The sequence below is a fragment of the Lepidothrix coronata genome, unplaced genomic scaffold, assembly GCF_001604755.1.
Source record: "Lepidothrix coronata isolate B3197 unplaced genomic scaffold, Lepidothrix_coronata-1.0 Scaffold49, whole genome shotgun sequence".
NCBI classification, from domain to species: domain Eukaryota; kingdom Metazoa; phylum Chordata; class Aves; order Passeriformes; family Pipridae; genus Lepidothrix; species Lepidothrix coronata.
The window spans coordinates 162,020-176,036 of NW_016690229.1; the positions used below are offsets into that span (position 1 = coordinate 162,020).

At 45.9% G+C, this 14,017-nt stretch overlaps 1 protein-coding gene across 5 annotated transcripts in view; it reads right to left on the reverse strand.

Moving 5' to 3' along the window:
* Window positions 1-14,017, reverse strand: part of FAM65C (family with sequence similarity 65 member C) — a 59,452-nt gene that overhangs the window by 3,237 nt on the left and 42,198 nt on the right. For all 5 annotated transcript variants that reach the window (XM_017815243.1, XM_017815239.1, XM_017815240.1 and 2 more), the window contains 11 exons: window positions 13,656-13,719; window positions 13,211-13,254; window positions 12,413-12,538; window positions 10,275-10,420; window positions 4,848-4,977; window positions 3,831-4,409; window positions 3,209-3,348; window positions 2,811-2,943; window positions 2,230-2,338; window positions 971-1,132; window positions 649-807 (listed from right to left, as the gene is read on the reverse strand). In XM_017815243.1, the coding sequence (XP_017670732.1) occupies window positions 649-807; window positions 971-1,132; window positions 2,230-2,338; window positions 2,811-2,943; window positions 3,209-3,348; window positions 3,831-4,409; window positions 4,848-4,977; window positions 10,275-10,420; window positions 12,413-12,538; window positions 13,211-13,254; window positions 13,656-13,719 (1,792 nt within the window). The remainder of the gene's footprint in view (window positions 1-648; window positions 808-970; window positions 1,133-2,229; window positions 2,339-2,810; window positions 2,944-3,208; window positions 3,349-3,830; window positions 4,410-4,847; window positions 4,978-10,274; window positions 10,421-12,412; window positions 12,539-13,210; window positions 13,255-13,655; window positions 13,720-14,017) is intronic.

Genomic DNA, 14,017 nt, shown 5'->3' on the forward strand with positions numbered 1-14,017 from the left:
TTTTAAAAACTAAGAAATCAGGCACTGGATTTACCCTTTCAATTTGAAGAATATTCCAGGTCTTTTTCACTGACTAGGAATGCTCAAGTTTTAGCCCCTCTCCAGATGAGTCATCTGCATCAACATAAGCCTAAAGATGCAGCCAATATAAAGACTATTTTTAAAATAATTCTTTTCTAACACAGAGTAGGTTTTCAAGTACTTTCACATGTTGGACAAGACTCCAGTGAGGCTCTGGCTACCTCAGGCTAGAAAATGCACGTTAGTAACCTCTGCAATTTTATTGCTATTTTCTGTGTCTGATTCCAGCTGCAATAGACACCCAAAGCCCCAGACTTTACTCAGTCCTTGGATCCAGCTGTAGATTCCTCTTGACTTTGCTTCTACTTTAACTTCAGAATATCCCAGAACCCACTTTTCAGGGCACTTAAGATAAACCCATCCTTCACACCTGGTTTGTTTGTACATGGCCAGATATGGGAGTCAAGCACATCTTTCCTGTTCTGATTAAAATTACATGGTCATAAGGGCAATTAAAATGGAAGCAAGTTGTCAGTGCACTGGTTTGGTTGTTTCCTGCTCTGGAATTGTATCTTGAGTGGGAACCTGGAGGGTAGCCCTAAAGGAGGAGCCAAGCACTGCCATTACCTTCCTTGGCAAGTTTTCCCAAGTGTTTCTCCAGGCTGGCAATGTGGTGCTTGTCCAGGTAGCTATAAAACTGGAATAAAGTAACTGGTTCTGTTTGGAGGTTCGGAGTGGGGAGCAACCCATCACAGGTGAGGATCTGCTCCAGCAGCCTCTGCAGCACTGGAAGAAGGAACACGGACAAGGACAAACGAGAAAACAGCAGGTTAGTTTGTGGGAAGCTGCTGAGAACAAGCAAGAGGTTTAGGGGTTTTTTAAATGCACAGGGACAATCTTTAGCACTGCAGCCAAATGCAGTCTGAGTGGCCTTGTGCTCCAGTGGTACCTGCTTCCAGCTGCCTGGGGTACTTCTCCTTCACTCTGAGCATCATCGTGTATTTCAGGGCGTGACGGAACCTTTCTGCTGAAGCCAACAAGATGCTGCCAGGCTCTGCAAGGTCACTCCACATCTTCAGATAGTGCTTCTTCTTCTTAGTCTTCTGAATAACTGAAACCCCACATTTGAAGAAGTCTGTGAGCTCCAGCAGATTTTGGATTTTTACATGAGAAATTAGGCACCAGATGGATTATCTAGACATGGGTCAGCGTTAACTTGTATTTGTGTTAGAGATGGTTTTGTTCAAAATGGGGCATTTCCTGCCAAAACGCTAAAACCTGCAAGCACTGATCTCACCAAGCTTAGGCTGAGCTCCTAAACTGTCATCAGCAGCTCTTCTGCCCCTTATTGTTCATTTTGTCCTGGCATGTGAGTCCAGCTCCAGAAGAACTTTCTGTGAGTTTAACTGGCTGCCCAAAGATGTGCCACTGCCAGGTTTTAGAGACCCTGCCTCATGTTCCTTCCTCGGGGCTCTCTCTTATCAAACACTTCACTTGAAGTGAACCTGTGGTTTCTCACTACCCTTTGGACCCTTCATGCCTTGCTCTTCCCTACAGAGAGATTGAGCTCCTGCATTTAACACTCCCACACTTCCCCTGTCACACTGTACCAAAGGCCCTTTGGAGCTCTGCTCTGGGGAACAGGTTATTCTCACATCCTCCAGGATAAAACCTGTCAGCAAATGCTTCCAACTAAAATTTGCATTCTTGATGCTGTATTCACCAAGATGAGAACAAAAGCCTTCCAAGCCTCCCATTGTGCTTTATCATTTTGTCAACAGTGTATAGAGGAGTTTAGTATTGGGAAGGCCTGAGGTGGGAAGAATTGCCCAACTGTTCTTGCAGATGGGCACAGAATTTGGGCTGTTTGCTTACCAAGTAAAAGGACAGATAAAAGAGGATTTTACTAAGGCTGCTCTGCTGTTCTTTGACTGCAAACTCCATCATCTACAACATCCCTGTTTAAAACATACCAGTTCAGCTACTCTTCGAGACAAATTTCTCCAAATCTTTTCCTTCCTTGCAGAAAAATCCAAAGCAAACCATGAGCCCTGTTTTCTCTAAGAATTCAGATACAAGAGCTGGTTTAATTATGTTTGCAAGGAATTTAGAATGAAACACTGATGTGTCTGGGGAAGCTGGAGCAGGCACATCAGGGGTGCACCTCTCCCATCTCTGGCATGCCTTGGAAATAATGCAGCTACTCACTTTCTTCAACAGACATATCCAGGACATCCCCCAGCACTTGGGTCTGCTCAGATACTTCTTCCAAAATGCTCTCCTGGACAACCTGGGCTATGTTTGGTGACCTCAGTTTCTGAAATGCAACATATGTATCTCAGCAGCTGAAACAAGGGCAGTATAAAGCTCAAGGTAAACCAGGATTTGTTTCTTGGAATCAAACTTCTAAGAGCAGTGAGAAAACATCAGCTGCTCTGAGAAGGCCCCTCTGCCATCACAGCATATACTACTGGTAGTATCAGTTTTTCATTCATTCAAAAATTGATCACCCCTTGCACATTTAGAGCCAAACCTGTCTGATTGCATTTACAGCCTGCTTAGGGCACAAAGTACTAATTAGAGCTCCAGCAAAACCCAGAGGCTGAAGAAAGGCAGCAGAGTTTTATATGACATGTTCTGTGTAGATACACGAAGATGCTGCAGTTTTTGGACTCTGTTTCCATTTTGAGTCTTTCTGCTTTTATAAAACAGCTACATAATCCCTTCTGTCCATAATCAGAATCAACAATGACATCCAGTGCCCTGGGAACCCCCAGGCTGCTCTGTACCTGCAGAAGACCTTTGCACAGCTTCAGGTGAGTTATCAACAGCGTGTCTAAGTTGTCATCACCAGTAGTGACATCTTGAGTTTCTGGTCTCGTGTCACAGCTCAGGGACTTCAGTGTGTTCTCATTGTATGTGCTGTTGAGATGAGGGGAAAAAGGAGTTAGAACTCTCATCACTAAATAAAACTGAAGATGTGCAGTCTCAACGGGAGCCTTCAAGAAAGTTGCCAAACTACAAACCAGGTGGCACCAAACACAACAGCAATTTTTTAAATTGCATTTATAACCTTCTTAAAAACATGAGGACACGTTTCTGTGCTGGGTGTTCACACCAGCAGCAGCTCTGCACAGCTGTTACTGAGCCAGGTGTTCCCCCTCAGCCCTGTCCCCACAGCACATACCTGACACTGGCTGTCCTGATGCTCCCAAACAGCGAGAGCTCATCAGCACTGCAGTCAGCGTTTAGGAAGTCAAAGCTTTCCAGGACTGTCTCCACCATTAAACTCTCCATAGATGAGTGTTTGTGATGAAGTGTCTTTTGCTGTTGATGGGGTGGAAGGAAAAATGCTGTTATTTGTAGTATCAAGCCATTTTGCAGGAGTTCTTTGCTGGTTTTGAAATCATTCTTAATAATAAATTAATTTGCTTTTCTGATTTCATTCTTAGCATATCAGCTTGATGAACTGATGCAGTCACCTCGAGCTATACCAAATTTTAAAAATATCAAGAAAGATTAGAAGCAAACCCAAATGCTGAGGCTCTGACATAGTTCAGGCTCAGCTTAGCCCAGACTGGTTTCCAGTTGGACTGCGTTGGTTATTCCTTTCCCAGCCGTTGCTCTGTGCCCAGCACTGGGAGCTGCCTTTCCCGAGTCCTGCCTGACCTCTGGTGGCCAAACTCCTTTTGGGAACGTGCCACTGCTGCATCATTAAATGAAATCAGCCTCAGGGTCACAGAACGTCTTCAGATTTAGGGGTAACAGAGGAATCTGCACCATGTCCCAAGGGTAAAACATTCCCATACCTTTAATTTATCCCTCAGAGACGAAACCTGGTATTCCAATTTCTCCAGCTGGGCTTGCCCCACATCGTGTGATTTCAGCAAATTCAACACTTCTTGGAGAGTCTTGTCAACAGACTTTGTATGTCCATCCAGTCTCGGGTCACTTGCAGCATTCCAGCTTTTCTGGCTGCTGTCCTCCTGCTCTGCCAGGCGCCGAGTCCTGGGCTGGCTCACAGAATCCCTCCTGCCCTTGTGGCGATTCGGGAGACTGGAGGGGTTACTTGGAAATCCATCCCCACATGGAGTCTTCTTCAGGATATCCAGAGTTGTGTGATCTGGGAGAGGGTGCTGGTGCTCTTCTGCACCAGTCTCTTGAATAATCACCAATGGCCTGTGGTCCAGAGCTGGAGTTGTACTTCGGGATTCTGCCCCTTTCTGGTCCTCAGAGCTGAACGAGTCTCCCTCACTGGTCTCCGCAGGATTGTGAGCTTTGCTCCTCCCATGGTCATCAAAATCACAGGCAGCCAAGTAGCTCAGAATGCTGGGGGGCTGGGCTTCATCACTTACATCCCCCTGGTTCTGCCTCAGCTGCAAAAGAGACTGCAGCAAAGAGATCCATAAATGAGTATGGACACAACTGGGAAGCCTGAGATCCCACCCAAGAGATACAACTCTGATTCTTGTTGTTGGAAACATGCACCCAAATCCATCAAAGCACAGGGCTCTTCTGCACGTGGGGCCAGGCCAGCATGGACTGGACAAAAAACTACTGAAACCAATTTCTAAGAGCCCCTGGATGAACAGAGGAGCAGCAGTAACTGCGTGGTTGATCTTTCTGGTGAGAGTTACTAAGGCAGCTGAAAACCTGTTTCTGGGTTAAATGAATGGGGGTTAAAAGAAGACATAACAAAGCCCCAGGCTGCAAAGGCCCAGAGTGCTATGCTTTCACACTTCTGAGAGTGCTCCTGAACAGTCTAATCTAACCCAAAATCAAGCCCTAGGTCTGTCCTTTGCATCTTGCTTTCCTCAGGTACTCACCAGGTAGTATTTCTCTCTGAAGCTGGGGGTGTTTGGGGGGGTCCAGTTGTATAACGAGCTCTTCCTGCTACCCACAGAAAACTTGGCAGTGCTTCCAGGTGACAAAAACAGGTTCTCTGTGTCAAAGGGGCTGCAGCAGAAAACAAAGGCCAAAGTGTCAGTGAGAGCAGAGAGTACAGAGGTGTTCAGCTGCAGGAACAGCTAGGAGGATTTGAACTGTGACATTCAGTCAACGCCACAGGGAATAAAAGGAAACAGAAACTGCCCCTCTGACCAGTATCTTTGATTGCTCCAGCAGAGAAAGAGGTAGGCAAGAAGGTATTTTACCCAGAATTCTCAACACCCTTTAGACAGAGACCTGTGCCAGAGTTTTTGGAAGAGTCCAGTGTTCCAAGAGGCTGAAGTGCTCCCTGTCCTCCTGCAGAGCCTGCACAGGCCCTGCTGCCCATCCAGCACAGCCTGTGTGTGACAGGCACTGGGCACAGTGGGACAGGCACCACTCCAGGCAGGAAGGAAACAGAGCACATGTAATAAAGGAAAACTGCCAATTTCCCTCCTGCAGAGCACACAGCACCTGGAAAAGCCAATAAACCCCCTCATTATCCTTCACTTACTAATAAATGACTGGCTGGCAGAGGAAGCTGTGCAGGGCTACAGGGCAGTTCTGTGGGTCACACAGGCACGGATGAAGCCACTTACAGCCCCAGAGGGTGCTGGCTGTGGGCTGCAAGACCTTGACAAATCCTGCTCTGAAGAGTTCCCAATTACCTTCTGCATCCCAGCCATTAATTTCCCAACTCCTCAGCAAACCAGTTTAAGGAAACTCGGACAAACTGTCTCCCCAAATGCAACTCAGCTACCCAAGAGAGGGAAAACATATTTCAAGTTCAGCAAAGCGAGTTTGTTTTTCCTACGTGTTACTTTTGTTCCCCACTGATATGCCTTGTGGCACCAAAAGAAAGTTTGTTTTTCCACTTAAGGACTGGCATTTGGAAAAAAGTGAACTGTTCACCACAAATCTGTAACATCAGTGATAGGAACATGACGACCAAACAGCAGGATAAAGTCAGCTGCATTCAGCTGTACCTTGCAGGAGATCCAAAAGGGAACGAGGACTAATCAATTGCAGGGAAAAGAACTTCTGCTCTCTGGCAAAAGTTGAAAAGCAGAGCTCCAAGTCTCTCCAGCTGCTCGTGTTGCACAGGGACAGTTCTCCCTTGCACCCTGCAGTGCAGCTCCTCAGCACAGAGGTGACACTCTGAGCTCCCCTAGCACAGGTTAATTGGCTGAATTAACCAGTGTCACCCAGCTGGGGTCCATCACACAGCCCAGTTCCACGGAGTCCCAACCACCACCACCTGCATTGACTCACTGGACAGAAATAAATCGGGTTTCTGACAGCCAGAGCCTTTTCCCCAAAGCCTGCTGTGTTTGCTGATGAAAGCAAATTACTCCTGCCCGTGGCATTTCTTAGAAAAAGTCACAGGGATCCATTCCTCACATTTTTCACTTTTAGCTTTTAATATAGCACTGCAGTAATGCAAAATGACACTTCTGGGAAAGGAACAACAACAACAAACTGAATCTGTTTTGCCCCTTGGACAATTCCTGGAATCCTCCAGCAAAATGCAGCTCTTCAGCTGCCTCCAGACAAGGACACACTCCCAGTCCCTGCAAGGAACAGCTGAGAGCAGAGGGAAAAGAAAGAATGGACTCTGCTCTAAAGCTTCTATTATCTCTTGGCTCTAAGCTTTTTGGGCATGATCCATCATCTCCTTCCACATTTCTACAGCAAACAAACCATCAGACTGGGACAGATCTACGAATCCATCTCTCCCAGCATTTTGACACTGACAGAATCCAGTAGGGGATATTCCAGGGGAAAACACAGGAAATGAGTCAAATAGAGTGGGCTTTCCCCAGACACATGCCCAGGTTTGAGGCAATCCATGGCTGAGATCTGTCATGCACCAGACTTTGCAAACAGACTATTGCCTTTAATTGTCACTGGTTTTTCCTTAGTTTGTCTAGTGGCTTTCCTGAAATCATTGACACAAAACCTCTGTGTAGGTAAAAAGTGTGCAGAAATGTCATTATTTAACTTTAAATTGTGGAGCAAGTACTTGCTGTAGGGGGTGAGAGGTGTCTGTGGCTAATCATATCCTGTCCACATTGATGTGCCTGCACAGGATTATCCATAGGCACCTTCTCAAGGCTTAAAAATTCTATTAGAAAAAAAAAAATCAAAGTGGCCCACCTGAGCTCTGCCAGCCCTGAGCATGAATTCCCAGGGAGATGTTACTTTGTCACACCCACCAAACCTGTGGAGCGATGGAATACTTGAGATTTCTATAATTTACCTCCCCCTGCTGCACTTTCTGTTGGGTGAGTAAGGAGGACACTGCCTGGTTTATGCCCTCAGAGGATCTGCCTTCCTTTCTCCCAGTGTGCCCTAAGCACTCCCTTTCTGTCCATGAATTAAATACCACCAGACCAGAAGTGCTCTTGGTGGACAGACCTGCCTGAATCCCAGTGTTCAGCCTGTGAATCCAGACTTACATTAATACAAAAAAAAAGCCAATTCTAGTCAACTGACTGGACTCACTATTAATCATGAGATTTCTCTTGCCACCATCAAACCCAGGTGAACATGCCCATGCAATTTAACAGTGAGAAGGTTGTTAGTAGGTGTTTCTCCTACCCCTTAAAGCACAGCAAGCACATTTTCCAGGTTAGTACAGCTTGTCACAGCCCCAGGCTATGAGTGCACAGGGATGCACTGATGGATAGTGCCTGAAGATACTGCAGGAGTACCTACATATTCACCTAAGTTTTCACCTATAAGATCAGGACTGGCAGCATCCAAAAATAGAAACCAGACTTTCCTTTTTTATTCTCCCTTCAGGTTTTCTCTCACTCCAGGAAGCCCTGTGAGCCAGCCCAGCACAGCCCAAAGCAGGCAGAGTCACCAGAGCAGTTCTGACTGGATGGTGCCCTTGGATCCCAGCACAGGGTGCTGCTGAAGTTCTGAAAGGAGAATACAGCTTTCTCTTTGTCCTGCATGTGAGACACAGAATTCAGACTGCTGTTTAGGTTGGCAAAAAACCCAAAGCCTTTTGCCAAACTGGCCAACAAAGCTGTTCTGCAACGGCCCCAAGTTCATTCACACTCCTCATGGCATGATCTATAAAGGAGCTGAAGGCACTTTTGTTTGAGCCCAGAAGACTGGAGACCTATTTAAAAGAAAATATACATTGAGAAGCGGAAGAGAGAGATCTGCATTTGGATTCCTCACAAAGCAGGTCTAGACTGAAAGCTTGTGCCTCAGAGAAGTTTGGGCAAATCAGATGGATTTGTTTAGTTATTCTCAAATCAAAGAGAAAAGCAGCTGTTGTTTTGAGTGCTCTATCTTTGCAAACAGAAACACCCTGAGTTATCACCACAAAACTTCTCTTTTCTGTAAAGAACTCCAGCAAGCAGGCTGCCAGAGGAGAGGCCAGCTCTGCACAGAAGTGCTCTGGAGAATCCACTTGGTGGGACACCAACGCATTTCGCAAAACTTAAACACAGCAGAGACACACAGCCGGGGTTTTCTCACACGCTGAGAAATTCCAAGTGGGGATTAACTCCCAAAGAAAATGAGTCACGACAAACCCTGCTCCCAGCTCAGCTCTTGCCAACTCCAAAGGCTGTGATGGTTGTCCCAAATACCACAGACCTGCTGCTTTTGCCAGCCCAGAGCTGCACTCGGAGCTCTCAGACACCACAGCCATCGAGGGTCAACAGCGTCGGGATTGGACTTTTCCAGAAAGTTCTGCCACAAATGTAATTTGCTGTGGAGATTCAGGCTATTATGAGGAACTATGCAATATCCCAGAATAGGGAGGGGCTTTCCTCATACAGTCCTTTTGTAAGAACAGCTTATGTGCATAATTCATTACAGAAGCTACTGACAGAGAGGAAAGGAAGTGAGCAGATCCAGCAGCAGTAAGTGAAGGGACTGTCAGATGCCATCGGTGTGGGTTAATAACAAGAGAGTAGAAGTGATTTCTTCTGAGCACCTCACCAAAACAAACCACATCCTGATGCCCACTGTCAGATCTCGAGAGGAAGAAGCACCATAAACGGGTGCAGCCAAACTCTGCTGGGTGAGTTTATTTCTCATTGACTTTGAGCAATCTGTGTGTTGGAAAATCATTTTCAGGTGCTGTGGGCAAGACACATTTTTCAGCCCAGTTGCAGGTACAAGACAGCAGTAAATGTCAAGAACCACAGCATGCACAAGAGACATTCAGAAAACTGTGTTGATCAATAAAGCTTTTCTTTCCCCAGCCCCAGAAATGGAACCTGAAAGCTGTTTCTGCTTTTCCTGGAGAGAGCCTGGATCCCAGGTCAAAGTGGCCTTTCAAGAGAGTCCTTATAACAGAGGTGTGTTCAAAGGCCTCTTGGCCATGGAGGGCTGGGAAGAATCAAGGACTGCAGTGAGCCACACACAGAGGTACAAGAGAACAGTGCCCACTGTTTAACTGGGCACTTCACTAAGGGGCTGCATTTAATCCCTGGACAATAGTAAATGGAAACAGGTTAAAAAGGCTTGATTTGTTGTAGATGGTCCTTTCAGTGTGGAACAACAGTCCCATAAAGCAGAAACAACAGTACTACCTCAAAAACCTTGGTGAGTCTGGAGTGAGGAATAAGTTCCACTGCAGCATCCACAACAGTGAGAATTTGCTTTTAATAACATCAGTAATCCACTACAATAATCAACTTACAGATTTAAATTATAAAACAATTTAATACATCACAGGCACCATGACAATGCTCAGCTCTTTTAAAAGCACATCTGTAACCAAGCTTCCCTGTAGTGCACAAACAGGCCTCGTATCCATAACTACTCAGTGCAAATATGAAGGTGCCAAGTTTTTGGGAAAGCTTCATTTATAACAAACTGTGATCTGGTCAGAGTGATTGTTCTAAAATTTCAGCTATGTATTTTTTTTGTTGTGCCTACAAGCTGCTACTTCCAGTTTCATTTCATCATCTTCAGTTATTTTTCATATTTTATAGATGGACATAAATTGCTTGGAGCTGGACTGAATGCTCACTGTGAAGAGGGGTGAGCTAAGTAAGGCTCACTAAGTCAGGCTAAGTCAGCTCCCATGGCTATCCATGGCTTTGGTGAGAGCAAAGGAAGATCTGATAGGTCATAGAAACAGCTTGTGTCCTTTCCCCTGCCCTCCTGAGGACTGGTCCAACAGAGATCAGGCCCAGCAGCCAGGATGGCTGTGAGGAAGCACAAGGCTGTCATCTGTCCTGCACCTTGAATGGAGAGAGGACTGTGGGGGTGAATGCTGCTCACTGACATACTTAGGAGCCTTTGATCGTTTCCAATGTTTTCTAGCTTTTCCCATTGGAAGCTGTACTTACTTCCAGAGGACCTCCAGCTGCAGCTTGATGGTGCCCAGTTCAGTGATGTCCACAATGATGGCCTGAGGCTTGGTTGTAAAGAAGTTGATGCTGTCGCATGTCACGACACCAACCAGAATAGTGGCCAGTCCTCGCAGCTCTGTCACCTGCAGAGACAGACAAACACATCCAGTTCATCCTACCAGGCAATCCTCAGTCACCTGCATGGAAAGGAGAACACCCCAGGCTCAGCTCTGCTCTGAGGCCTATAACAAACAAAACACTGATACTGAGTTCTGGGCTCCTAAACAGCTGTGAGCTGATATCCCCACAGGGAACAGCTCCCAGGGGGCTGGCAAAGGGGACACCCAGAGCTGCACAGCACTTCAGACAAGGGAACTTGGGGGACTATGATTTTAAGAAAAATTAGTCTGTAATTCTTGCTCTAGTACTGGAGCTATTTCAGTACCAGACTATTTCAGCTCTCAGTTGCCTAAAGGATCTGGAGACACAACTCTCTGCATCCTCTGTGACCTCTCTAACTGTCCTGAGCTCAGCAGGATCAAAATCAGAACTTGGGTCATTCTTTCCTCCAGCTCTGCAGGTGGCTCCAGGTTTGTTACCAATGCAGTCACAGGCCTGTGTTTTTCCCAGGCTGGCACTTGTCTTTTTCAGCTACTTTAAAAAAAAAAAAAAACAACCTAACTTGAGTATTTGCTATAAAAACGTACTTCCAACTGAAGATCACATTGTTCTAGAAGTGCATGAAGCATCAGACTCAGCACAGAATTTTAGCACAAGTGCCTGAAGTCCACTTTGGAATTAGTTCCATGCCTACATCTCTTTTAAGAGCTGAAGTCGTGCTGCTGGGCTCCTCTTGGAACACTCTTTGGCACTCATCAATTTTCTTCTCTGTTTTTTTAAACCTGCTATATATTTGCACTGGGCAAAGATCATTAAGCACAAAGTGGAAAGAGCAGGAGGCTGTGGAGGACATTCATCAGTAGATTTTCATAAGCTGACAAAAAGAGTAAAAAACTATCATTGTCACACAAAGTAATACAGGTTTTAACAACTATTATGGGAAAACAGGGATCTGAATTAGCTTCTCACCTGATCTTCATTATGCAGTGACAGTTAAAAAGCATGTTACAAGCACATTTCCAAAGGCAGTGCTGGCAAAATGCCAAAGACTGTCTCCTGTGTAACCCAGTTCTTGCTGCCAGATAGGAGGAGAACACTGCAATAGCTGCTTTAACACAACTGCCAAAACCCCAAACCCTGCACTGGCACAGTTTCCCAGTAGGACAGAATCCAGCACAGCCTTCAGTCTCAGCTCCCTTCAGGCTGACAGGAGTCACACTGCAGGGTCCAGCCCACTAGAGCTGCCAGGTTACAGTGCAAATGCTGCTTAAGGATTAATTCCCCCTGCAAGGGAGGTGTCAGAACCAATGCAGGGGCAGCTGCACGTGGGGCTCTGAACACTTCCCTCAGTGTCACCTACGGCTCACAGGCCACTGCACTGGTCCCTTACTGCCAAAGATGTGACCTGTTCCAAGGGATTTCTAAAAGAGTGTCAGAACTCTAAACAAAGATTTAAAGTACAGACAGTTTGCAGAAGCACATAAATGCCATTGGTTCTTCACAGATATGGAGCATCTCTGCAGTAAAACACAACAAAAGCAGCTGCACTGCACCCGGATAAAGGGAGGTTTGAACCCCACACTCCAAACACACACAGGTGCAAAGGTATGTTTTCTATACATTAATTTCTCTCTTTCAGTAGAGAACAGAACTATTGCTACTACATATACATCTGAATCTCCACATCTAGACTTCATCCTAGAAAATCCCAGATATTGATCTTGGACATTTTTTAAAAAAACCCAACCAAACAAAAAACCCAAACCACAACCACATCTACCAGACTCCAGAATAGGGGAAAGCAGATGCACTAATACAAGTGCCAGAAGAAAAGGAAAACCAGAAGTACATGTCCCTTCACTAGACAGAACATGGATTAACTGCCATTTTTACATGGCTAGAAAAAGAAAACTATTTAAGAACTTTCAGAAACACTCAGCAGCTTAAGAGGTAAGAGGTAAGTGGCAGAAGACGTGTTAACCCACTGATTCCAATCCAACCATTATACACCACACCTTAATTTCAAACTTCTCGTGGAGATTGGGTATAAAAATCTTCTCCTCCTCATCCCATGTCTGGCTGTCATCGGTCTCGATCTTGCCTTTCAACCTCCATTTCTGGCGCCCCAGTCGCACAAACACCTGGAAACCACAAAGAGCAAAGGATGTCGGGTCAGCATATCCCAGAACATTCCCTTCAGTCCCTAGGCCTCTCACTGTTCCAGTCTGGCAGGAGTGAAGCCATCCCCTTGATCACCATGCACTTGGGAACTTGGATAAAGCTGGAAGACTGGAGACAGGAATTCAGGATGCAGGTTTTAACACCTGAAGCAGTGCCAAATGCCACGTCCCACCCATTCTAGAAGAGCTGCAGAACTACACTGCATTCCAAGTGTGGGGGTACTGGAATACAAGGCACACTGGAATTCATTAGGAACTGTCACAGGTAGGAGAGCACCCAGTAAGACACTAAGGTGCATTCAAATGATGCCAAGGGCAGCCTTCCAAGAAACAGGCAGCCACTGCTACATGATTCCAGGTTAATCTGAAGACAAAGCCCTGACAGGTTGGGTTTCACAGACAATCACTGCCATCTTTGAAGCCCTCCCATAACACCCAAATCACACCTTTCCCTCCCCAGCCCAGAGGGCACAGTAACTTCCGAATATGCCGAAGCACTGTTTTCCCATCACAGCAGTGGGGGTTTTTATCACAAACTGTTCTCATCCTGCATGTTCCACCCTTGCTGTCCTGTTCCTCTATTGCAAACTCACACCAGGAAAGTAAAGGACAATTAATTGCTTTATACTGCACCTCATACTGGTCCCCCGGGCAGAGACGTGCAAAGCCCACCAGCCCTGAAAAGAGAAGGAAAACTCCTAATACCTGTAGAGTTTTACAAAGCCCCCCCAAAGCCTCAGATTGCAATAAATCAAGTGGCTCTCTGGCCAACACCCTCCCTTTCCTCAGCTCTGTGCAGAAGCTATACCACAAGCCCAGACACTCTTGAAAGGACAAAATTTAATTGAGCTGAGGAAAGCAAGCTTGTCAGTTTTTGTATTCAGATAGACAGCACCACTGCAGAACTGTTTTACAGCACTGAAGCAAACAGGAGTTTGCCAGAACTCTGTTCAGGGTATCATCCAGCAAGCCAGTGGAAGCAACTGGCACTGAATAGCTGGACTCTCAGTGGATCAGATTGCTACCTAGACCACAAAATCAACTGATGAGTCTTGAAGGAAAGAGGAAAGGAACTTACCTTTCATCTTCACGTGGAACTCTCCCAAGTGGACCTCCAAGGCCCCCTCTATGAAGCACATGTCCTACAAGAAAGGCTGCACAGTCATCACAGCTGCAAAGCAGTGCAGAGTAGCACCTTCCCACATGGGCCATTTTCTTTAGAGAACTTTGGCCCTTTTATTATTTTAAAGGACACACAAACATTTTCACTAGTGGAGGCAGAGTCCATTCATACTACTTTTAAGACAGACAATCTTCCACAGAAGAGTAGAACTGCTTCAGCTGACCACTCTCAGTTATGTTCCATTCCTTGTTTTGTGAAAATAGCAAAGCTTATTCCTCCTTCAATTCTCATCCCATGCTTCCAGTGGAAGTCATAAT